Source organism: Lycium barbarum, chromosome 9 (genome assembly GCF_019175385.1).
Source record: "Lycium barbarum isolate Lr01 chromosome 9, ASM1917538v2, whole genome shotgun sequence".
NCBI lineage: Eukaryota > Viridiplantae > Streptophyta > Magnoliopsida > Solanales > Solanaceae > Lycium > Lycium barbarum.
This window is the reverse complement of record NC_083345.1, coordinates 8,967,108-8,994,562: the sequence shown is the minus strand read 5'-3', so window position 1 is coordinate 8,994,562 and position 27,455 is coordinate 8,967,108. Positions and strand designations below refer to the sequence as shown.

Sequence of the window (27,455 nt, the reverse complement as noted above, 5' to 3'; positions counted from 1 at the left end):
TGATTTATTATAGTAGGATGCAGGTAGAAGCAAAATTTGAGGTAAAGCTATTTTTATTTGGAAATGTCTAATGTGACCAAAATGAAAAGTTATGTAAGTCTTCATCTAATTTTAATGAACACTCCTACACAGAATGGAAGTTTGCTACACTATTAAGTCTGAATGAATTTGCAACAAATTTAGTATAACTGAAAATAGCCTCTTATTAATAGTTGAAGTTCCTCTATACAAACAAACAACAATGACTCAATCCCAAACAAATTGGAATTGACTATATGAATCACCACTATTCCATTTAAGTACCTCCATTACTCTTAACTAAGGGAAAAAAAAGTTGTCAAGTGGCATTACTACTTACATCAACCGAAGATTTGCCAATTCTTGCTATGAGACTTTTTAAATGATACATTTCAGCAACATGTTTAGCACATAAGACTATATCCATCAGCAGAGGAAGAATTTCATGTAATGCAAAAAGTAACTTCTACCAATGCCAAAGTTAAGAATAGCCTATAAATGCATATATGTAGTCTCTGAATTTATCAACTAACAACAAGAAGTGGAAATTAAGTAATAAGGAAAAGGAAGAAATAATATCATAAATACTACAAAATCAAACTGATATCTCCTAGACCTTTGAGGTGTAATGTTCTTACTTAATCCCAAAAGGTAGGAGAAAATGAATCAAGAAGAAGTGTGCTTAGTGGCAAACTTAATTTACTCTATATCTCTGATGCTTTCACTTGTAAGCCACAACTTCTTTTGGATGATAAAAACAAGTTCATCTCCTTCCTGGTCTTGATCTGTAGTTGGATCAGCTACTGCTTCCCAGTGCAATGGAGATAAATACTTCTTTACAAAGTCAATCACATGTTGTTTGTCGCGGAAGATAACAAAACCGCTAGGCCTTACTATGCGATCTATCTCGAGTAACAGATCCTCACCACTGCAACCCTTCTTTTCAATGTCAGAGAAAACATTCCAAGCATGGAGCAAATCATAGGTCCTAGGATATGTTGAAAATGCTTCACACCTGCACCCAAGGATGTGAAAGGAAGTAAGATTTCCGAATCTCCGATGATCATTATTAGGAGTGGCAAACGAGCGTCTCAGATTGGATATGAGCAGGTCGATATCAGACTCGCCCATATTTAACACGGATACAAAATGGGTTAACTGACGGATAACATGGATATCCATGGTTTCAGGAATAGTCAGGTGAGAACACAAACTAAAAGCCAAAATAAGCTTAGACTCCCAGAAGCAAGAACTCATGAAAAATAACAAGCAGACAAATGGATATTGATAATATGGATATCCATATTATCCATCTGGATATCCAATTTTTAGTGGATAATATCCATATTTGATCCATTTTTAAATGGTCAGTTATCCAACCCATATTTAATGGGTCGGATTGGACGGCTACTTGTTTTTTTTAATCATTTTGCCAGCCCTAATCATCATTAGCTCAAAGCATGAGAAAACAAAACAAAAACATAAAAACGTGTTCTCAGAGATTCTAAACCATTCCATGCTTTTTATGGTTGTAAATTCTAAAGTTAGTTCAACGGCCAAGAAAATTTAATAAGCACTTAAAAAGGCAATGCGCATTTTAACACCTCAGATAAATGATACTTGTACAGGTTTTATTTTCCATCTTTGCTGTCAGTTAATTGACATATTAAGAGAATCTCAGAAGGTCACTTTCTGCAAGAATTTTGTGATGCAAAGATGCTTGAAGACATGCCTTTGATCAATTTATAAATGATGCTAGATAGTGCTCTTAGGTGAAAGATTGATGCGCACAAAGTAGACTGGAGAAATCTATATAGTTCTGCAAAAGTAAGTACTTATTCACGTACCAGTCATGAGTTGTGCCAATTAAACCACGGTCATATACAATCTTGAGAGTGTTAGGTCCATCTTTGGGTACAACATTCATGACCCAGACATCTTTGTCCTTCAAAGCCCCAGCAAATGACCCCAAATTGGCCTTCATGTCCATGATGTTTCTCAGAGTGTCTGAAGAGATCTTTGGACTTAACAGATTCCAGTAATGTTCAACCCTTCGCTGCCAAAGCTCCTGTTATAAGCCAAGAAAAGCAAGACACATATTAAGCTTCCCCTTTTCTTTCTCACAATTGCACCTGAGCACTTTAATCTCATGTGTGGAGTGAAGTGGCAGAAATATAAGTACTAGAAGATTACCATGTCCTTCTCAAACATTTCATTTGAATACCCAAAATCAGCAAGACGGGGGGGAGGAGTAGTTAGCCTAGCTGGCCAAGGAGCAAGTCCACTTCCACTAACTTTGTGGTCATCTGATATCAGAAAATGACGTGAATAAGGAAATAATCTTTTGAGAAAAACTAAAGAGAACTAACTTTAATATTAGATGTATCTATTCCATAAAAGGCTCCAGACATAATCAGACCATATATGCAAGAAAAATGCACTTACAAGGTTGAAAAATCCAGGGAGATACAGACATGATATTGGTTGACTTTTACATAACCACATCAGTAAACTATTGGGACCAATCATAAGTGATAGTAATATTAGTGGCCAACAAAAAATTCAAAACGACGACATTAACTTTAATTCTTATCCACCTAAAGGAAAACCAGAGCTGCTTGCAACCTACATGAACAGCTGCGGAAACCAAGTAATCATTTCAAGTAGCTTCAGGAGCACCTATTGCAAATTTGCATCAAACGATGCCTGTCGAAACGAGAATATGAGCTTTTAGCTTTCCATCTTGTGTATAACTATAACCATAAGGAGGTTCGTTATCGAAATAGTATTTGTCAACTTCAACATACATGGACCATTACTGTGATATTATATGTTCTGAAACAGAATATGCTTCGGAAAATCTTAAGTGATGTAGGAAGAGGGTCCGGGCGAAAGAAAATGTATGCGTTTGAAACAAAGATATGATCACAGCTAAAGATTCCCAATCTTTTTTTAAAAAATTACCCAAAGCAATATCAAAACACTACAAATTGCAAAATTTGCTACTCTTCCTTATCCCAATTTAGTTAAATAGATCTCCAATTTACTATGACCCAATTTCTCATCCTTGTAACGGCTATACTTTCCATCTCTTATAACTCATATTAAAACAAAGTAACACCATCTTAAATAGTTTCAGTCATGACTGACATGTTTAAATCCCCACATTAGCCAAAGTAAATCATCTAAATTGATAATGAAGGCAACAAGTTAAGACGGAAACTTAAGACCTTGAACAAAGCAAAGTAAGTGGTATGGACCAGTTGTCTGGATGTATTTCAGCTTATGAAGCCATGATTCCAAGCTCTTAGTGAGCTGTTTGGTTATGACACTCACTATTCACTGCTTAGGTGCTTTCACTAGCAGATTTTCTTAATATGCTATACCGTTTGAAAAAACCTTCCAAAGACTACTAGTTTTTGTGCTCAACTCTATCTAATTTTGAGATCGGGTACTCAGTCACTCTTGCTTAGTTAACCAAGTATAAGATAATTCCATCTGCCATTTTTATGCTGAAGAATGAAAATAAGCAAGAGACAGGAAACTTACGATCCGAATAAGGTGTTATGCATGGTTCCATATTCACACCCCAAACAGCATCAGGATCATCATCGGACCGACAAAGTGGTGGTTGAGTACCAGCTGGTCTTTCATTGTAACAGTCATTGTTTAGAGGCTTGACCCAAATCACAGTTTGGTTCCTTTTTTCTGCTATTTTCCAGCACATGCGTTCAACAAGTGCGCTCATCTCTCTCCATATTCTGAGATCCTCTTCATCCTGTGCATATGCTTCTGGAGATGAGTAGGCAAAATAGCCTCCAGGTCTAAGCACCCTATCTAGCTCAAGAAGAAGGATGCCATCTCTTTGAAGCCAATCGATCCTACAACGGGAACAGTGAGCAAATTCAAATGATCTGCTTGGATAGGGAAGCCTTTTTGTTCCAAGAACACCAAGGTATGCAGGAATTCCTCTCTCTAAGGCAAATTGGATCTGATTCTGATGCACATCATTGGGCGCCAATGACATTGTTATGATATCAGATGATAGAAGATAACCACCAAAGCTAGCCACACCACAACCAACATCAAAAACCGTGCGTACCCTTCCTCCATTGTTCAAGTTATTGTTGGGAAAGTTCAGCATCTGCAATCATGATTAAGGTATAGCGCTGGTTACATATTGCATTTTTTTTATTGAAAGATCTGCAATATTTTCAGAGAGAAGTCCTCACATTTGCAATTGAAGCAATGTACTTATCAGCTCCATAGTGAAAGTGAGTGCCTCCACCAGGAAATATTATCTTTTCACCCTTTTCAACCATCCAGTTTTGGTCAGATTTCTCATGTGCAAGGTGAGTATGTGGTATGTTCGCCTTCCAAACCTCATCTCTACTTTTTGGCCACTTAATTGGTACCTAAAACAGCACACAAGGGGAAAGCAAAAAAGATGTATCTCTTCAGGAAAAAAAAAGAAGAGCAATATTGGAAGTTAGAGCATACTCTTGACTTATATTTAGTACTGATATAGCTTATTTACCTTGTATCCAGCTGGAGGAGGAATCAAGCAATTGTAACGTCTTTCAGGCAATGGACAATGTCTTTCATAGTGCTCCATTAACGTCAGATCCAACTTCAATCTCATTTGGTATATGAGATGCCTGTCCAGACAGGGAATTAACTCCGAATGACGATCATCGCAAACCTTTCAAGAAGAAAAAAAATAGTAGCAGAAAAGTCAAAAAGTCAACAAACAAAACAACCAAAATGCGGCAAGTATTTCCTGTTCCTCCATTTATCCAACGGGTTAGTTGGATGAGAGTGATGTGACATCACATCTAGAAACAAAACTAGAAAGAAAAACAAGAAAGGAAAATAATACTCACTGGGAAGCTCTTAGGAACGATGCCATCTTCACCATCTTCCAGCCCAAACTTCTCATCTTGCTTGCTGCTGAGATCAGAGTCATCATCTCCACCCAAATATGAAGATCCCAGTTTCCTCAAAGATCGGCTGCCGTACTCCAGAGCAGATTCACCATTGTTCTTAGAGCCAAAATACAAATACAGGACAACAACAAAGGCTGCAACAACAGCTACAGAAGTCAACAAGCGCTTCTTCTGGGCTCCATCTGATCTCCCTCGCATCATTTTTGTAGTTTTAGAATCTGCAGAAAAGCTTCAGCGTCACCCTTCCCCTTCAGTTCTTAGAAGTCATTGCTTAGGTGGACCAGTTAGCTCGAAGATCCCAAATTTAACAGATTGCACAATCTGAAGGAAGAGGGATTTCTTTTATTGGGGAATTAACCTGTGGATTCACATGCACAAACCATTAAGTTAGCTCAAGTAGTGTGGAAGAAAGCAAATTTAAGAAATAACAAGAAAGAACAAACACAGAGATAATTCAAAAATGAATCTAAAAAATCAAAAAAGCAATTAAGAAAGGCCAACCCAAGTAGATATTGCAGTATGCACTAATCTTGCATGTACGCCACATAAGCAATATTTCTTTGAAACGAAAATGTAACTTAAACTGATGCATTTCTTGTATAATTTTCATGATATCAGAAACAATCTTTGAAGTCATATTGAATTCCATAAAAGTTCCCAAGCTCACATATGGTTCTGACTTTGGGTATTACTCCTTGAAATTAAGACGATAAGTTTGCCTACTTCTCTAGCCAGTAGAGATCTAGATGGATGCAACAACGATCCACTAACTGCATAATGCTTCATGATTTATCTTTAGAGGATTACCAAAGAACACTTTTGCTCCCCCAAATATAATAGGTATAAAATTACACATGTAACTAAGCGATGTATTCAAAAGGAAAATGAAATTCAACTTTTATCCTTGGAGATCAAAACCATAATGCCATTATGCTGATGCACCTGATCAACCAGATGGGTGGAAGATCAGAACCCAAATTCAGCACAACACATACAAGGAATCCTTTTTACAAAAATAATAAACAAATAAAGAATACATCATTTCAAGAAATTAAACAGTAACCATCAATGACAGCTATAAGAATAACTTTTTTTGATAAGGACAGCTATAAGAATAACTAAACTTACTGAAATACAGATCTGGGATGATACGATTAACAATCCAAGATTACTAATACAAATCAACAAGTCTAGGCACATTAGCATTAATAGGTACATTAAAAAAAGCAGAGAACAGATTTCGTCCTAGCTGGGAAATATAAACTAGCATAAAAGCCCATAGGGTAAGAAAAAATCCAATATGATCCATTAAACAAGCCACGATTACTAATACAAATCGAGAAGATTAAACATCAACGTCAATGGGTACAAACAACTTAAGCAAAGAACAGATTTTGGCCTAGCTGGAGATAATTAACAGCACAAAAGCCAAATGGGTAAGCTAGATTCAATATGATGCATTAAAACAAAAACCATATTTGTTAATACAAATCAACAAGATTAAGCACTAGCAATAAAGGATCAAATTTTTTGCCTAGCTACTAGCATTAAAAGATCAAACTTTTTGTCATAAAAAAAAAATTGCCTAGCTAAAAACGATTAACAAGCACAAAAGTCCAAATGGTAAGCCAGATTTAATATAATGCACTAAAAAAACCCATGATTGGTAATAAAATCAACAAGATTAAGCACTAGCATTAAAAGATTAGAGTTTTGCCTAGCTGAGAATGATTAACAAGCACAAAAGACCAAATCGGCAAACAAGATTCAACATGATGCATTAACAAAACCATAATTGTTAATACAAATCAAGAAGATTAAACACTAGCATTAATGGGTCAAAAACATTAGAGCAAAAGATTAGAACTTTGCCTAGATAAGAATGATAAACACAGGATTGATCAACAAGATTAAGCACTAGCAATTAATGGGCCCAAAACATTAGAGCAAAAGATTAGAACTTTGCCTAGCTAAGAACGATAAACACATGATTGTTAATACAAATCAAGAAGATTAAGCACTAGCATTAAAAGATTAGAACTTTGCCTAGCTAAGAATGATAAGCACATGATTGTTAATACAAATCAAGAAGATTAAGCACTAGCATTAAAAGATTAGAACTTTGCCTATCTAAGAATGATAAACACATGATTGTTAATACAAATCAAGAAGATTAAGCACTAGCATTAATGGGTCAAAAACAGTAGATCAAGAGATTAGATTTTTGCCTAGCTAAGATGATTAACAAGCACAAAAAGCTAAATGGGCAAGCCAGATTCAATATGATTGGTTTATACAAATCAACAAGATAAAGCAATAGCACTAAAAGATCAAATTTTTGCCTAGCTGAGAATGATTAGCAAGCACAAAAGGCCAAAAAGGTAATCAAGATTCAACATGATGCATTAACAAAACCATAATTGTTAATACAAATCAAGAAGATTAAGCACTAACATTAAAAGATTAGAACTTTGCCTAGCTGAGAATGATTAACAAGCAAAAAAGGCCAAAAGGGTAAGCAAAAAACCAATCAGATCCAATGAAACAAGAAAGAATCTTACAGGGATAAGGTACAGATCTGAAATTTGGAAAAATGGGTAAGTGTTAGAAAATGGAAATAGTGTGAGGTGGCAAGAGAAACAAGAAAATAGCAAAGTGTATGATGGAGAAGAGAGTGACAGAAAGGCAAGTACAAGTAGTGTATAAAAAGGAAAATGTATTATGGGATACAGTTGAGAAGAATGAATGGAGAGTGTGTGTGTGTGTGTGTGCCGACAAGGGGGGTGGGGTATTGGATCTCAATTTCTGTGAGGGTGAAAATTTTGGGATGTTTTTTGCTATTTTGGGAAAATTGAGGGAATAAAAGTGATAGGTGCAAACTTTCATGTTGCTAAGTGTAAAATTCAGTGTGGTCAGTTTTTCTTTAAAAAAGAAAAAAAAGGGACTTTTATAGGGCTATCAAGTGGGATAAAAAAAAATTACTACCTCACTATATTTATTTATTAAAAAAAAACATTAATTGAGTATTTTATAAATACTGTTGTCTAAATAGGTGTGAATTGTAATAGGTAATTTTAAGAATAGGCGTATTCGGGGACAGATTGAGTATTTTATAAATACTTTTGTCTAAATAGGAAAATTTGAGCTATTGTTACAACTTAGATTTTAAAAAAAAAATTGATTAAAACTAAATCTACCAATTTAATTTTAAAGCATGTCAATAAACAAGTTCAATCCTTAAAAAAGTGGATCTGGAATGTGTTGTGCAAGTTGTGCGTTCTTTTTTGGTAAAAGCATTATTAATTGGACTCATAATAATATTTAACCGCTAGTGTATATAGAAATTTTTTTGTTTATGACAAACTTGAAAGGTTCCTTTTGGAGATTATTATTTGAAAAGTGTTTATCTTTACTATTCCTTTGCATATTTTTTAATATATGGTTAATAAAGAAATAAAAATAGTTAAAAAAATTGTTGAGATCTGAACCCGTGACGCTAATGTTTGAATCGCGGTGTCTTGGTCGTTATATTGTCATGTTAGAACTATTATTATCTGTGATTGAAATCCCCAAAACAATAAGAAAATCTAGAAAATATAATAGTAGATGGAGAATATAGTGAGAAAACTGAAATTCCATGAGTAGAGGAATGGGATCTTTGGCCATTGCCCATGTGCACTTGATTCAATGAATTTTAACATTTATTTCGTTACTACTCTCTTCGTTCCACAATAAGTGATTTTTTAGACTCATACATACCTCTTAAGAAATTGCTCGCTCTTAAAAAATTAGGAGTGTTTTTACTAAGTTACCTCTAATCAAGCTTTACTACTTTCTAGAAAAATAAAAGATAGTTAATGAGTCTTGACTATTTAAATAAGGATAATCTTAGAAGAATCTGCCCAAAGTCTTCTTGAAATCCTAAAGCACCACTTATTTTGAAAAAAATTAAAAAGCCTAAAAAATCACTTATTATGAAACGAAAGGAGTATATAATAATGCTAGTAATTTATTAGATGCGAGTGATATTCTTACCTATAAGGTGTAGTGATGTTTAATGATGTGTGTTTTAAATCGGACAATATCATATCATATCAAAAATATTTTTAATTAATTTAGTACTACACAACTAGTATCAAAGTCAATCATTTCATAAAATGCATATAAAAATTAAAGCATGATGTTGTGGGGCTCAATTTACTATTTTTACTATGTAAAGGATAGCTTGAAAAAACACAGGCACAAAATCAAGAAGCTAGTTTGGAGTTCCGTAGCTATAAATGCTCAATCACATGCATGACAAATTTCGAAAATTTACCCATAAGTTGTGTTAATGGACGAAGGGGAACTTAATGCGAGGAGGTGATATGTAATTCGTGTTAGTGGCCATGTGAAACATAGTTCTAGTGAAAGATTTCGAGTTTGCAAATAAAGTTTCACATGATAGCTAAAAAGATTGAAAAGTCACATATAAAATATATAAATCTTCTTAATGATGTGAGGTCTTTTGGACAAAACGTTCGAGTCTAACTCAAAGCAGATAATATTACATCATATTAAAATTATCTTTAAGTTGTTCTAATCCCACATACTTTATGGTCAACTCTAGCCTCTAAGTTCTACCTTTGAGTCTGCATGTGATTGAGGTCTGAGAACATCATCAAACTTTGATCAAAATCTTTTTTTTCTTTCTTTTTTGGTTACGTACTATTAAAGTTTTCTTGCCGATAAATCTTGATCCTATCAAATTACTTAAAAACCAATTGTATATTAGCATTAGAATATACAATACACAGTTTGATAGCCCAGAAAAACGAGAAATAACTTATAGAAATTTGGTTAAATTGTAGAGAACGTGTAAAAACATATTTTACTCTTTAGTAAACATAATTTAAATTCTTTTACGTGCACGTTCGTCCTATAGATAAAATGAACCATTTACTTAACTTCCACGTTACAATTATATGACATTTTTTCATTTTATGACGCTGCAAATTAACTATGTGTGGAATCACTTTATTTTTATATAGCTTTAATATTTTTTTTTTTTACAAACACAGACTTTGATGTGATATTGTATTCATCAAACCAACTCTTTCATCGTTTAACGTATAAAATATACTACTTAATTATCTTCAATTTTCATTCAGTTAAATAAGTCATATGAAATAGAATAAAGGAAAATAAAATATTACTCTCTCGTGTGGAACTGTTTTGATTTATATCATGTTTAATTTTTTAATTAATAATTTGATATCTAACGACTACAAGTTGCACGACACCTTAGAATTACGTTAATTAGATTCCAAAATAACGCGGACTTCACGAAAGCTGTCAATTTTCGTCGGTGGCTCATTTTGGGCTGGATCTACTATATTGGGCCAGTCCTAAAAGTCCAATACAAAAGAAATATTTACGAGCCTGTTTGAATGTCCAACAACTTAAGGGCCACACCCGAATATAGTACGAGGATGGGCTCAATGGACAAAGGCCCATGGCCTGGGTTGACATCGTTCAACTTTTTTTTTTTTACGCGGATTGTTCTTCATTTGGGGTGGTCTTTAATTTTTGTCCTTCAAATTGGTGGTCTTTAAGTTTTGACTTTCGCATAATACCCCGAGGTTGTAAGTTCAAACCTTAACTCAGTAAAAAAAAAATGAACAAGGCAAATTTTGCAAAATTCTACCTTAAGGCAGAAATTTACAAATTCTACCCATGTGTTGTGTCCGGGAGCTTCCTACCATGAAAAAAAAAGGCTCATGGGTTAAGTCCATGATGTTCATTGCACAAGCAAGGTGTGGCTGCCCAAGAACGATTTACATGGTCAAGATTAGAGCTGTCAATATGGACTTGGCCTATGAGGTTGGGCTAAGATTTCATTGGCCTATATAGAAGTGAGGCTCAAAAGTTCAGCCTCTCTTGGTCCGCCGGCCTCAAGGGTTTGGGCTGAAGCCAAAAAAGAATAATAAATTAATTTTTTTTTTTAAAAAAAAAAGTAAATTAAAATGAGAAAAAAGAATTTACTTACTACAAAGTGGTGATTAGAAACTAGAGTAATACGTTTTAGTCTTAGAATTTGTATTATGTTCAATTTCTTTTGAACGTGATTTGAATTAGTGATTAAAAATAATAAATTATATTTGTTCACTTGAATTTTTTCTTCTATGATATGGATTTGCGCAAGAATGGGTGATAGAAGATTCTATTTCATATTGCAAAAATTTCATATTCAAATTGCACAAAAAATCACCTAGAAAATGTTATTTCGAAGATGAAAAAACTTAAAGGGCTGGCCCATCCTAGCTCGCGACCCGTTTAGAGTAGGGTTGGGCTGTCATTTGGCAGGCCCTTCAATTAAAAGGGCCAGCCCATCCTAGCCGATTTAATTCTTGGAATAACTACATGGCATAACTAACTCTACCGCATATTTATATTTAGTAGCTATAGTTTAAAATAATTACATTCCATAGTTAATAATAATATGTTAAATACAACTTATAGCTATATATATATACAAAGTAGAATATCCCTTCATCACATTATTCACTTCCAACCCAATCCTCCCATCTCTCTCTCCTATCTTCCCCCACTAGTCTGCCGCCGGCCACCACAAAACCGCGGAGTGCTGGCCAAATGGAAAGCAAGCAAAAAAAAAAAAAAAAAATGTGTGACGCCGCCATGGCTGCATAGCCAGAAAGGAAAGCAAGAAGAGTGACACCGCCCATTTACAACACATTTGTATCAACACAAAGAGAGGACGCCGGAAAAGAAAAAAAAAACTCAGGTCTATGCCGGAAAAGAAAAAAAAACTCAGGTCTATGCTAGAAAAGAAAAAAAAACTCATATCTAACAGAAGTACTTCCTTTTTGTTGTATACATACAAATGTCATATCTGGATTTTGAAATGTATACAAATGAATACAGTGAACTTTTTGAAGTGTATACAAATGTCATACGTTGTTGTATTCGCTGGAATTTTTTTCCGGACAGATCTGGGAAAAGTCTGAATTTTCGCTATATTTTTGTATATTTACCGTGTATACAATGTTTTTCGCTTGTATTTGTTGTATACATACCGGAAAATATGACGTATTTGTTAATTTTTTGGTGTATCTATGATGTATCAAGTGTTTTTGCCTGTATTTGTTGTATTCATACCGAAAAATATGGTGAATATAGTGTAAAAGTAGCTACAATGAATACAGTTGAGTTGAATACATTTAAATTGAATACAAAATTCAGCAAATTTTAATGACTGTATTCATGAATACAGCGACACGAATACAATAAGTAACAAGTGTTGAGTTTTGCTATATGTTTGCTACGTGATGTAAATAGGTAAAATATAGCTAAAAAGCAAAAATAAGACTTCCAAGTTAGTCATTTATAAAATTTTCCCTAACTGGATCAGCCCATTTTGACACCTCTAGTCAAGATAATGTCATAATTTGAACCGGTTATAGATAGAACAAGCGAGCACGCTGAAGGAGTTTTTTTTTTTTTTTTTTTTTTTTAAGAAGCATAAAACTTTGTCGATCATTAGAGCGTGTTTCTACTTTTGAATGGACTGACTGAACTTGCAATATGAGATTTTGGGCTATCATAGTTTTGGGCCTTTACCACTTGGTCTTAGGAAGTAGGAACACTTCCTACATTTCATTTTTTTTTTTCTGGGCGGAATGTCCTTCAAAGGCACTGGTCTTTAATTTTTGCCCCTCAAATTGGTGATCTTTAATTTTTTTCCTTCGCTAAAAACCCTTGATTCTGGATTTAAATTCCCGCTTAGTCAAAAATAAAAAAAATAAAAAAAATCACAACGTAGAGTTTGCATTCACAAGGCAAAAGTTTGCCTTATGCCTAAAGCAAAACTCTACCTTAAGGTAGAGGTTTCCATTAAGACAATTTTTTTTTATTCAGTTAAAATTCTAAAAACTTTGCCTTAAGGCCTAACTTTTTCCCGAATAGTCCTAATTTTGTTACGAAACGTTGCCTTGCAATTTTTTTTTTTTATTAAGCCGGGGTTTGAAACCAGAACCTTGAGATATTAGGCGAATGAAAAAAATTAAAGACCACCAATTTGAGGGACAAAAATTAAAGACCAGTGCCTTTGAAGGGCAATCGTGCAAATGAGCCACTATATTTCAAACAATCTCTACTAATGCGAATTGCCCTTTTTTTGGGGTGGTATTTAAATTTTGCCCCTCATATTTGTGGCCTTTAAATTTTGCCCTTCGGCTAAAACCCATAGGTTCCGGGTTCGAACCTCCGCTCAGTCAAAAATTTTAAAAAAATTTGCAAAGCAAAGTTTAAATTTCGCTATGCCCCCTCCGGCAGACTTTTAGTCATGTTTAACTAAAAGTTTGCCGAAGGGGGCAGACTTTGTCTTGAAGCATATATATGTATTTTTTTTTAAACTTTTCAAGGTAAACTTTTAGTAATGCCTTAACTAAAAGTGTGCCCCATAAAACATAACTAAAAATATGCCCATACAAGGCGTAAGTTTTCCTTAAGGCATAACTAAAAGTTTGCCTTATAAGGCAAAGTTTAAATTTTGCTATGCCCCCTCCGGCAGACTTTTAGTTGTGTTTAACTAGAAGTCTGCCGGAGGGGGCAGACTTTTAGTTGTGCTTAACTAAAAGTCTGCCCCCTCCGGCAGACTTTGCCTTGAAGCATATATATATATATATATATATATTTTTTTTTTTTTTTACTTTTCAAGGTAAACTTTTAGTTATGCCTTAACTAAAAAGTGTGCCCCAAAGACATAACTAAAAGTATGCCCATAAGGTGGAACTTTTCCTTAAGGCATAACTTAAACTTTGCCTTATAAGGCAAAGTCTATGCCTTAAGAAAAGTTCTTGCCTTATGGGGCATAATTTTGTTATGTCTTAACTAAAATTCTGCCCCATAAGGCATAACTAAACTATGTCTTAGGAAAAATTCTGCCTTATGGGGCAGACTTTTAGTTATGCCGGATCCGGCATAACTTTAGCTTTTCCTTAAAGATTGTATGCTGGATCCGGCATACACTCCCCCAGTCCTGCCTTGCGAATTTTTTATTTTATTTTATGCCTAATCGGGGGTTCGAACCCAGAACTTCATGTATTCGCCCACCTTTCCAAGCAAAGGGCAAAACTTAAAGACCACAAATATGAAGGACAAAATTTAAAGACCACCCCAAAAGAAGGGCAATCCGCGCAAAAAAAATGATGCCTCCTTTCTAACCCTTATTCATTGTTTTTTTAATCTCAAGTTGCTCTAAGTAATCACTCTATAAAATGAAAACTGATCCTAGAGTTATTAATAGAGCAAGTTCAGGATTTAAATTTTATGGGTTCAAATTCTATTGAGTTACTAGTCATTTGAGTATTGGGCTCAAAATTTAATATTTGAACATATATACTCCAGTAGATTTTATAGTACACATATAAAGTCTGAATCAAAGATACTGAGTTTGGTTGAACCCATAACAAATACGGTACATCCACCCTTGGTTATCAGTATTTTCTTTTACTATGTTATCATAAAAAGATTCTTTAGAGCCCATAAATCCAACTTTATATTCAAGCAACCTCAAAATCCCAATATCGAAAAAATTACTTGTTTCTTCTCTACAATTTGCAATTTCAAGGGACGCTGCTTGCTTCCGTTTTTATTGCATGGTCTAGCTAATTCTTTTCTTTTGTTTCTACTTGAATTCTTTTGAAAAAAATCCATAGTTTTTCTTGGTTGGTTGAAGTTGATTACGTCGGTTTGTCCATCGGATCATGATGAATTTTTGAATGATTGTTTGATAATAAAGTCTCTACTATTTACAGAATACGAACCCTTTATTTTCCTCAAAAGAAAAGGAAAAAACAGTTGGGACGACAGCTTTTATACTTTGAGACAACTAGGTCTTTCATAAGCTGACTTTGCCTACCCAAAGAGCCAACAAATCTCGTGGTTAGTGTTTTTTATATTGATTACAACTTATAAGATAAGACATGTCATTTTGGTGGATTTTAATGTGGTATTTAACAGGTCAATTTTCGCCAGCACTTCGCTTAAAGTTGGTTAAATTTTATTCGATTTGTTTGTGCTAATACTCGAATAATAATCACCTTTTTAATGGAACAAGTTACTTTGCATCACAACTGGGAAAGCATCATGGAGAAGACAACTTGTTTTAAGTTTCAGTTATATTGCTATTTAACAATTTATGTGATTCGCTTTTTCTTTAGTTTGTTTAAATAAGAATGTATTTTTTTTGTAAATTTAGAAAAAAATTAATTTCACAATGCGAATTTGGATTTAGTCGAGCCCAATGTGGTTACGAATATCGGGCAGGAACCAAAACTAAATATTAACTTAAAAATTCTCATTTTGCCTCTAATAAAAATTTATAATCGCATAAATATCTAGAGTTTATTCTAAACTTCAAATTTAGAAGTCTTCATTTAGGTCCGCAATCAAATAGTAGCCCATAAATTGGAACAAAGAGTATTTGCTACTTACATTAAACAAGTAAAATAGTCAACAGCTAAGTCTTTGATTTGGCGTATGAGATATTCTCCCAACTTTGGGCTAAGGATATATAAAAATCTTAGAATGTGAAGAAAGTATTAAAAAAGAAAATAGAAGATTTTTGCAAAATTGATTTTGGAAAACTAATCTATCTGAAGCAGCGTTATTATTGGAGAGATTCATTTGACATCCAAATTTTCAGGAAGCTACTATTAAAATAGTCTCGTTGAATAGTGGAAGGGCGTGAACTTTCAGAAAAGATTCTTTTTGGTTTCCGAAATGAGTTATACCCATTTTTAATGTTTACAGAGAAGGCTTCAAATTCTCAAAAAGAGTAATTCAGCTACTCCCTCCTTTTCAAATTATTTGTCATTTTTTCGTTTTACACACCTCTTAAAAAATATTAATTAAGAGAGTACTTGACTTACTTGACCCTTATTTATGTCTAAATTATAATCTTTATCTATTAAATGTTTACTCTATTTATGTGTCATCTCTATTAGAGATAAAATTCTATTAGGGGTAAAATGGAGAAAAACAATCAATTATGTGTTGAACTTCTAAAATGACAAATAATTTCAGACAACCATTTTTAGTAACCATGACAAATTTGTGACGGAGGGAGTAATGAAGAAGGTTATTGGTTCAATTTTTTCACCTTAGCGACATAAAAGGTTAGTGTAATCGACAAATGACTGATCAAATTTTATTGAACCTAACGTTTTGATGGTGTTTAACTGAACATAAAATTTAAGTAACAGAGACTTTTAAAATTTGTGGTTTAAAAAATGTCATAGATATTTTCGTAACTATAAGTCATTTCATTAAAGATAACACGAGACGGTTAAAATAGAATAGTTTGTTTCTAAGTATAGAAATATACATTTCTTGGAAGAGAAAAGACATCATTTGACCCCTGAACTTGGCACGAAAACTCAGTTTAGCAACTAAACTTAAGTTGTATTTATTTACCCCCTTAACAACTTACGTTTCAATTTTTTCCCCCTCTAGTTGCCCAGACCTGGGCGCGTGTTTGACAGTCTCTGACCCGCACGTTAATTATTTTTTGTAACTTTTTTTTTTTAATAGAAATCGATTATTAAATGGGGGTAACGGTTATAATACCGTTCCCCCTCCAAATCCCAACCCGACCCACCCTTTTAGAACCCTAAATGAATTGTTCTTCATCTTCATCTTCATCACACCTTCAATCAACCCCATTTTTTCTCCATTCATAAAATTTCTTCTTGCTCACATTATTGCTCCTTCATATATGTATTCTTTCTCCACCAAATTTGTCCTCCAAATTTCTGTCCATAATCACACTCTGTTCTAATTCGAAAATTTTATGGGTTCATAAATGTCTCAAGGTAGCTGTTCATCTCACGTAAAATGTAATTGTGGCACCATTGCAAAAAAACTCACTTCATCGACTCCTAGTAATCCCGGACGGAAATTCTACAAATTTCCGAGGCCTAAGGTGAGAATTTTTGTTTCACAATTTTCATTCAAAGTTTATTCTTACTTGAATTTACGCTATTAGCATTGTAATGATATTTTTTTTCGCTAGGGCAATTTTTGTGGATTTTGGGAATGGGAAGATGAATTGTTCCCTGAAATTCAGTGGAATAATGTTTAAAATTTGACGTCGTCGTTAGATGTGGTCAAGATCGAAAGGGACAAATTGCAAGAAGAATTAATTGCCATTAAGGCTAGACATCTACTTGAAGTGAACAAAATGAAGGAGGAATTAATTGGCTTGAAGAGTAAACGACAATTTGACTTGAAAAAAGTTCTAAACTTGGAGGAGAAACTTGCAAACACAAGGATGTTGCTTTTGATTTCATGGGGAATATTTATTGGCTTTTTGGCGGCGTCCTTAATCAACTGAATTTATGTTGTTGTATGTTGTAATTGCGTAGTAGGTAATTTAAGAACTTTATGCTCTTGTTGTAATGTAAATGTCATGGAAGAACTTTATGCTCTTGTTGAAGAATTTTGTCGTTATGCAAAATATTACCTTCAAAATTGATAGCAAAAGTCGAGAAATTTTATAAATTACTTTAAATAGAGAATCTGGAGACCTAATCTATCATTACGATCTCCAGATCCTCCTTTACATGAACAAAAAACACTATGCAGTTCTCATCTAAACATGCCTTAAAACACAACACATCCCCTATCCCTAATCCGATAGCATCAATAAAGGTTTTCCAGCCTTGAGAGAGACGCGTGTATACGCCAACCTTGTATTTTATATTATACTCATGATTGTCGTAATGAACAACAATGTCCTTGTTAGTGTTTGGAAGAAATTTCAGTATGTCAGTTGGAAGGATCTGTAAAAAAAAACATGTTATTACCAAAAGAGGTAAAAGAACAATTTAAAATATATAATACGACAACACTTACGAAATCGTTTTTTTCGACGTATGATTTCGTCAATTCTTAGTCAAAACATGCGGCCATTTCCATGTCATCCATCTTAGATGAAGGCTGCCTCTTTAATGTCACTATATGAGTTAAGAGTTATTTGAGTTGAGTGAAAGTGAGATGGAAAGAAGGCCTATTTATAGTTGAGGTATAGTGTTAGTGTAATCAATTAGTAAATGGAGATGTCTCGGATTCACTGTTTTTGACCATCATTCCCAAGTACCAACTACCATTTACTAACTTGGATTCAATGTGTTTGACCACCTAAAAATTGTACAATGCATTTACCTGCATCCATTCAATGTGTTTGACTGCTCAAATCTGTACACTGCTCAAATTTGTAAACACTGCTCAAATCTGTTTACTGCATTTAGTGTTATACAAAACATTGCATTCACAGCTGTTTCTAATCTCTATGCATTTAATGTCATACACAACATTGCAAGACTGAACTGTCACAAAACCAGGAAATATACAGCAACAGTGCAGTCACAGTTGCTTAATATTTCAAGATTAGAATGTTAATACAAGGCAAAATTGCAGTCACAGCTACAAAATTGTTAAAGACTAAAATAAGCCTAAGTGCATATTTGTTTGACAAATGTACATCATCTACCATAATTGTTTCACAAAAACAACATCAAAATCTGCAGTCACTGCTGCATAACAGTCAGTACCAAAGACATACACATACAGGACTAACCTATTTCAACTTCATTTTTCCATTTCATTTCTGGGCAGCTGATGAACTTGTTTGACTTAAATGATTTAACTCAGCAGCTTTGGCCTTTATTTTCATTCTCTTTTGTCCTCTCATCTCTTAAAGACCTTGTTGTGTTATAACTGGACTCCTTTTCCATTTTATTCCTCCTGGTCTTGGTTTGTGATGGCCAGGACTACCAGTGACTACTGCTGAATTCATAGGCATGGTTGAAGACTGATTTGGCATTCCAGGCTGCATTAACAAAATAGAACTCCATTAGGCTAGATTGTTTGCAGTAAATGGTTAAAGAGGATGCAAACTTACATTGACAATTTTGAAACCACTTTGGGTTTGAAGCACTCCCATTCCCACAACTCTTGGCCTCTTAAAGGGTGCCCCTCTTCTAGCAACATATTAACAAGCTAAGTAATACCTGTGATGTAGAAGACTGTTCTCTAGCCTTTCCAGATTGAAATGCTCTAGCAGTCATGGGTCCTCTAGCCCTTCCAGATTGAAATGCTCTAGCATCCATGGCCTAATTCAAATTTAAGTAGTTAGTCTCAATGTAAAACTCTAATATTTACCTGTTTGGTAGAACCTCTTTGTCTTCCCCTTCCTCTACTTGGTTGAGAATTACTTAGTACTGTAGAAGAACCAACACTTGACCTTGTTGAACTGCTACTTGTCCCTCTCCCCCTTCCTCTTCCTCTGCCTCTCACAGATTGTGGATTCATAGGACAACCCTTTTTATTTTGACCCTTTGCATGGCGCAAGCTGCAGGTCATCTCAACACCTCTTTTTGACAGATTCCCTGTCTTTTTTTCTATGTGCTCTTTTCTTCTACACTTCCTTGGCCTAGCAGGCAGCTTTTTAATCTCAGGTGGGAGGACAGGAGGATTGGTTGACTTTGGCCACATTGCCATATTAGTAACAGGTTGAATGAATGAGTTGTAGGTTTTGAGGTAAGTGTCCTTAGTGTACCAATGTGCAACATAGTCAATAGGTTCCAATTTTCTGAAATGAAGTGCAGCTATGGCATGACAACAGGGAATACCTTTCAGCATCCAAGATCTACAAGTGCAAGTCTTGGTATTCAGATTTACTATGAATTTATTACCCCAGCTGTCCTTGACCTCAAAACCATATTCACCATTCCATTCACGAGTACACTTCATTGACTTTGATGTGTTCTCTTGCAATACCTTCAAAGCCATTGGGCTAGTGTTTGTTATCCAAGTCTCAGAAAACTCTCTTAGTTGTCCTACCCTTCTCATCATTTTGACTCTAATTTCCTCAAGCATTGTGATAATGGTCTTGTGTCTTGGCCCCAAAATCCAGGAATTGAAACTCTCAGCCATGTTGTTGTCAACACTATCACAACAGCTGAGGTATTTAAAGTAGACCTTGGACCACCTATCTATGTTGTAATACAAAAAATCTCCATTTATTCCATCACCTAACTTCTCCATATGATCCAAATTTTGTTGCAACTCCTGCTCATATGTGGACTTCTTTTTTGGTCAAATAGAATTTTTTCTATTTAACCAAGTGATCAGTTTATACACCACTAATTCTCTTTGTACTATGGAATCAGATCCTATGCATTCCTATTCTAATCTATCAGAATTACATGCAAAGCTTAAACAGGATATTTTTGCAATCTTGCTAACACACTACTCCATTTACATTGATGTTGTCCTCTAATGTGTAGCTCTAAGACAATTTCTCTGATATGTTGAATTGTTGTTCTGCTTCTTCCTTGAAATCTCCTGGCATTTCTCTCTTTCCAGATGTGATATGTCACTGCAGAGATGAGGAATCCCAATATACTGGATCGTGGTCTGTTGTTGAATACTTGTTGAGAGAGCCAATCTACCTCTGTGCTCCATGCTCCAATTTGTCTGTGTATCCCCAACCACGTTAGTATTGTTTGCCATATAAACTTGGAGAATCTGCACTAAAAAACAAATGTTGCAGTGTTTCTACTGTACTTGAGTTGCATAACACACAATCTAATGGAACCTGAATGCCCCATTTGACCAGCCTGTCCACTGTTGCAAGTCTGCCCTGTACTGCTAACCACATAATAAACTTGTGCCTTGGTAAAACACCTGATGAGAGCAATAACTTTTTCCATACTAGTCTTGGGTACTGCTGCAAGAAGGATAGATAGGTCTTCTTAATACTATACTTGCCTGCTGTTGAGAACTGACCAATATGGTGTATAGCATCAATCTATGGAAACCATGATCTAGCCTCAAATATATTTCTTACGAGTCAGTAGACCTGTCTTGGTGTGTCCATTCTTGCAAGGTCCTTATGTTTGATGTAGAAACTGTGTATCCATTGCACCCATAAGGTATCTTTCTTGTGTGACAGTGCCCATAAGAGTTTACATATAACAGCTTTGTTCCATCTTGCAAAGTTAATTATGTTAAGTCCACCTGCTGCCTTTGGAAGACACACAATATCTCATGCCACTAGAGCTTTTTTTGAACTAACATCTTTTCCTGTCCAAAAGAATACTCTGCACACTGTAGTCATCATTTTTGTAATCTTCTTAGGCAAAAGGAATACCTGCCCCCAGTAGGTTTGCATTTCGAATAAAACACTTTTAATAAGCTGAAGCCTACCACTATAAGAGAGTAATTTGGATGACCAACATCTGATTCTTGCAATAATTTTCTCCACTAATGGTAAGCATTGCTGTATATTAAGTTTCCTTGAGAAGAACGGTACAGTAAGGTATTTGAAAGGAATCTCCCCAAGAGTAAACTTCATCTCTTGTAGCATCTGATCTCTGAACTCATTTGATACTCCAGCCACATAGAAGGAGCTTTTGTCTAAGTTTTCCTGTAATCCTGAGTCCACAGAGAAGTGTTCAAATGCTTTTAACAGTAAGTGAATAGATCCCCTGTCAGCTCTACAGCACATGATCAAGTCATCAGCAAAACATATATACACTAGCTGTAGATTGGCACATTTGGGGTGATAATTGAAGTTAGGGTCATGTCTGAGTTGTTTGAGGGACCTGTTAAGATATTCCATCACCAGTACAAATAGGTAAGGGGACATAGGGTCCCCCTGCCTGAGTCCCTTCTTGGCTTGGAATTCATCAGTCATTGATCCATTTATCAAAATTGAATAACTGACAGTGCTCACACATGTCATTATCCAGTTCACCATTTTTGTAGGCATTCCAAACTCCACCAAAATCATTCTAAGAAATCCCCATTCCACAGAGTCATAAGCTTTTCTTAAATCAATTTTCATGAAGCATCTAGGAGATATATGCTTTTGTCCATACCCTTTCATCAACTCATGAGCTACAATCACATTATCTAAGATGCTTCTTCCTTCTATGAATGCAGATTGAGATGGCCCTACCAGCTGATTTACCACTTGCTTCAGTTTACTGGTCAACTTTTTACCAATGATTTTATAAACCGTAGTACAACAAGCTATGGGTCTAAACTCCTTCACATAGTTGGGGTTAGCTACTTTGGGAACTAATGTGATAGTAGTACAGTTAATGCTCTTAAGTAATTTCCCATTCTTATGTGGACTTAGCACATCTCCAGAAGCAGTTTCTAATCTCTATGCCTTTCCATGTCTTGGAAAAATTGGCAAGCACGTGTCTTGCACACATTCTTTGTTCTGCATTTGGCAACAGATCCTTAATGGCTATGTCCAAACCCTACAATAACATGTAAAACTTATTAGGTGACAGTAGAGCAACATAAGTTAAAGAGAATGAAAAAAATTCAAAAATCAATAACTAAGAATACATTACCTTTTGCATATCTGAAAGAGTTGTCAAACCAGTCCCATCTCCAAGCTCAAGATCATGCCTTAGAATGTTGACAAACCATCTCCAAGTAAAAGTATTCTCTACTTCAACCACTGCCCAAGCCAGTGGTAGCATCTGGTTGTTCCCATCCTTACAAACAACCACAAGCAATTGGCCTTTACTAACACCTTTTAAAAAACACCCATCCAACCCAATTTCTCTCCTACAACCAACCTTGAATGCCTTCTTCATGGCATTAAAACATATATAAAAGGACTGAAACATTTTGATTCCACCTTCAAAAGTTTCTTCACTCAGCCTAACCACACATGTTCTACCTGGATTAGTCCTTAAAAGTTCATCCCTATAATCCAAAATTCTTTTGAACTTCTCCACATTGTCACCCATGATTTGTTGCAAAACAATGCTTCTAGCTTTCCTTGCCACAGTCCTACCAATATACACCTCCAATTCCTTCCTTACCAAATTTTGGAGCTCAAAAATTCTAATGATAGGCTCAGAAATAATTCTGTCCTTGCACCATTCTGAAATATACAAAGAATTTACCAACTTGTTCTTTGTTGTGCCATTGCACTTGTGAATAGGATTATAATTCTTCATAACAAAATCATTTGTTCTAGAATCATAACTGGCAAACAATAACCATGGACAACCAGTAGTACACTTTACCCTCACCCTAGTTGGTTCATTGACATATTTATCCAACTGTACATGTTCTTGAACTGAATACCTAGTAATTGTCTTCCTAAACTGTTTAACACTTTCAAATACAAGACCAGTCTCCCAAACTATTTCTTTACACTTAGGATAAAAAATAACCCTATTTCTAATTATTTTTGGTCTCCTTGACTTTTTGGTAGGCTTTTCAACCACACCTTCATCACCAGCTTCATCATCAATCTCTATTTCAAAGCTAACAAGTTCATCCGAGTCATAAAATGGCTCATCCCCACCCAATTTTCCTTCAAATGTACTCTTACTCGTAGATAAATACTCATCATGTCACATATCTACACCCTTTGGCCCTAAATTTATCCCTTCAGATCTCTTAGCCTTTTATTTCTTCTTTTTTGATTTTGCAGCCACCCTATCTTTCCTTATATTGCTATCCTCCTCATGGACATCACTATCAAATTCTTCTTCTTCACCTTCCTCTACCACTGCATTGTCAGACTCCTCGGATTCACTCTCACTTTCCAAGTCAGAATCATCATCATCATCAGCTGCTGAAGTAGTAATGGCTGCAGCAGTAGCTGAAGTCCCACCTAAGGGTTCATCAAGACCAGCAACCTTTTCAACCCCTAAGCCTTCCTACCCCCAAATGTTTGACTACCCTCACCTGCCCCAACCTTTTCATTTAAATCATCACATGTGGGGTTATCAAAAGCAGTAAAAGATTCTCCACCCACATGGGCAATAGGTGGAAGAGCGGGGGGGGGGGGGGGGGGGGGGGACCACAATAGGTTCCTCAACAAGATGAGTGACAAAAATTACAACAATATCTCCGTTTTTTAATTGAGGTACAATACCAATAATGTCCCTATCACTTGTAACTTCTACTAGAAACCGACATTTAGGTGGTCTAATATATACACAACAAGATGAAACATTGTAACCTATTTCTTTAACATAGTAAACAAGCTCAAAATAAGAGAATTTTATCAACATCAACATCAAAATAATCTGTCACACTACCCCCAACATACTTAATACGAGAGTTTTTTTTCTAAATTACCTCCGTGGTTAAACCTCAAAGTCACAACCACATCGTCCATTTTCTTCACAAAACCTAAAATTGAAAACCAATGAAAAATTACAAGATTCAGTTACCATTTACACCAAAAAAGAAAAAAAAAAACGAAGTTAAAGATAAAGTTTTTTGGCAAGTAAAACAGTAAAATCGAAATCTAGACAAACCCTAACTTCAGAAAACAAGAATCGTGTACCTTTCTGGCAAACTAATCTTCAATATCACTCTAAAATGACAAGATTTACGTATATTATGGGTTTTTAACTTTATAATGATCGGTTGTGTAGTGTGGAGTTGTGTAGTGGAAAGGGGCAAAATGTCGATTGGGAACAGTGGTTGGGTTTTGATGGGTCAGGTTTTTTAAAGTGGGGGCGGGTAAAAATACGTTGGGGAATAAATAATGACGTGGACCAATGACATCGCGCGTGTCTAACAATACCCAACCCTCAACTGGTCTGGGCAACTAGAGGGGAAAAATAATTGAAATGCAAGTTGTTAAGGGGGGTAAATAAATACAACTTAAGTTTAGTTGCCAAACTGAGTTTTCGTGTCAAGTTCAGGATCAAATGATGTCTTTTCTCTTCTCGGAACAAACTAAAAGAATTCATGTCACATAAAGTAGTAGAGGGATTATATAGTAATCTTGGCTCTCGTGCAACCAAAAAGAAAAAGAAAATTAGTTTGAGTGTTAAGATCCGGAAAAAAAATTCCTTTCCACTAGATGTAGAAAATTCACTCTTTAGACCTATTTGTCCATACATAATTTTTTCAAATTAATAAGTGTATGTTTATCATTGGTCTACTATCTCAACTTCAAACTTGAAATATGAAATCTGAAAAACAAAAGTCTAGGAGTTTTCATTCTCATAACTTCAACTATATCGTCTTCATATCGAAACATAACTCTAACTTTCATATACTTTTTCAACTTAACTTCAAATACATTTTTTTTTTTTAACAAATATTAACCAATTACTAGAAACAATCGGGGAGACGAGTATTTTGAAAATATCTTGAGCGGTGAGCTATAACAGGTGAAAATGCCAAGCTAGTTACAAACAAAGGTTTTAACTAGTGCAAAATCAATTAGTAAGTGATGGATGTAAAACAACAGCATTTCCTTCTTGTATTGCATCTTTTTCACCTTCTGTAAGACTGTAACAAGGACTATAACAAGGACATGCTAAATATTTTGAAATCCTTAAGCACATTATTGGTACATAAACTACTCTAAAAAATATGCTTTTTTTCTCGAGCCAAGAAGTTGTGCTAATAAACTTTTTGAAAATTCCCCCCCTTAAAAGGTTAAAACTAGAAACAAGAAAATTTACTACTACTACTTTATGTATAACTTAAATTATAATTAAGAAACATCCTTTTCCTACTTCACGACAAACAGTTATTTAAATCCATTGAATGAGGAAGTCGTGTAGTACAAAAACTTAATTAGTGCTAAAACTGTAGGAAAATGACATACAATATAGTAATATACAGTTGTTATAGTGAAAATAAAAATAGTTGGAATTTAGTCTCTTTTATTCAGTGAAGACTATCTGCTTCATCCACTCGAGATCTTGAAAGCAACGAGACAAGATTCTTCAAAAAGGATGTGAGATATCAGTGGAAAAATATTAAAATCATTCCACAAACTTTATTTTTAGATGGATTTAGAAAAAGAAAAAAGAACCTTTAAGCCGACACGACTGATCAATTAGGGGTACTGTTTTCACCTTGAAATGAATATGATAGCACCAAAAATGTCACCATATGGAAAGGGATAATTGAATAAGACTTTTGTACTAGAAGTTCTAGATTGTTCAGGCCTGAGCGGTTGTAACTTATGTTTCATGACATTTATCAATTGTTGCAAGCGTCGAGTGAGTTAAATTTAACTGTACGTTATATGTCTAGTCTAACTGTTGCGCCTTAACGTATCCTCGGGAGACGCAACGTTAACATCGTCCGTGCAAAGACTAATTGAATATTGTTCTAGTACATTATTGCACAGTAATGTCATGTTCCAAATTGTGAAAATTGAAAATTTTAAACTCTATATATAGTATTTCACTGTGATTTCTAGGGAAATGGCTTAGTTTTCAATTGTAAATTGCATAAGTGTTAAACATGGGATATTCGATTACTAGAGCAGGCTGCTTTTTAGGATCATAATAATGTTGGATTATGACTCCAATAATACGATCAAAAAGATCGTGGTGGAGCGACAATTACTCCATCTTTAATCAAAATTCAAATCGAGTTTGGGAGCGTTTTATTTTCAAAGTGAAAATCTTCAACATAAACCTGAATTAATTAAACTCCAAAATGGATAACAGATAGCAACCTATAAAAGGACTCCAATAATACGAAAAATAAAAGACATCCTAATTAAGATTGTTCACTATATACAGAACTTCCAGACAAATTTATATGAACTCATGCTTGTAGTCTGTGGGTACTTGGGACATTGTCGGTTATACAACAATCTCCTGTTCCTTTTTTTTTTATATATATATATATATATATATATATATATATATATATATATATATATATATATATATATTTTTCTCCGATAGATAACATGTCGAAATAGATTCAACAGAGAAAAGATATAATAATTATTGTATATAACTATTAAATAAATGAAAATAGAAAGACTAGCAGTCAAACTAGTAGTCTATTTTTTTTTTTTATAAAAAAATTATTATAAATAGGTGTAGGATAAGAAGATTACAAGGCGAAAATCCACTCCTCACTAACGGAATGAATATTCAAGTAGCCAAGCATGAAGCATATTAATATTCCCCATTTATTAGTTAAGTTATGTATCTTGTACTGACCTAAAAAGTAAATAACATAACGTTATATTTATAAAGAAATAAATTTTGAATCTAAGTCAACTTCAAAAACTAGCTCAAAGTGGGAAGTACTGTCCAACACCTATTCCTTTTTCCATCCGATGTGGGACTGTTCAACACTCCACCTCATGCACAAGGCTGTATATCTGGAGCATGGACAATTTAATATGGAGGCCCAATATCGAAAAACAAAAATTAGGATGAATTTTGCTCCGATATCATGTAAAGAAATGGATCTTGGATCTAACTCAACCTAAAAACTAGCTCAGGAGAGAGTGAGTGCCCAAAATTATATAATGAGACCACCAAATCCTTTTTTATCCGATGACAGGACTGTTCAACAATCAACAGCAACAACATACCCAGAGGGGACTATTCAATAATAATATATTAAAAATACACCTGTCTCAGTGTAAATGTTCTTTAAGCT

General features: G+C 34.6%; 1 protein-coding gene across 2 annotated transcripts; it reads right to left on the bottom strand.

The window, feature by feature from the left end:
• Positions 1-499: 499 nt before the first annotated feature.
• LOC132611269 (probable methyltransferase PMT3) lies at positions 500-7,685 on the bottom strand. Of its 2 annotated transcripts, none has more exons than XM_060325687.1 (8): positions 7,526-7,685; positions 4,902-5,322; positions 4,556-4,720; positions 4,251-4,433; positions 3,568-4,162; positions 2,212-2,324; positions 1,866-2,086; positions 500-1,033 (listed from the first exon to the last, which is right to left on the bottom strand). In XM_060325687.1, the coding sequence occupies exons 2-8, from the start codon at positions 5,163-5,165 to the stop codon at positions 718-720; spliced, it is 1,857 nt and encodes a 618-aa protein (XP_060181670.1). In that variant the 5' UTR covers positions 5,166-5,322; positions 7,526-7,685; the 3' UTR covers positions 500-717. The 2 variants fall into 2 exon arrangements, with proteins under 2 accessions (XP_060181670.1, XP_060181671.1); XM_060325688.1 differs by having other exon boundaries at positions 7,419-7,677.
• Positions 7,686-27,455: the final 19,770 nt, after the last annotated feature.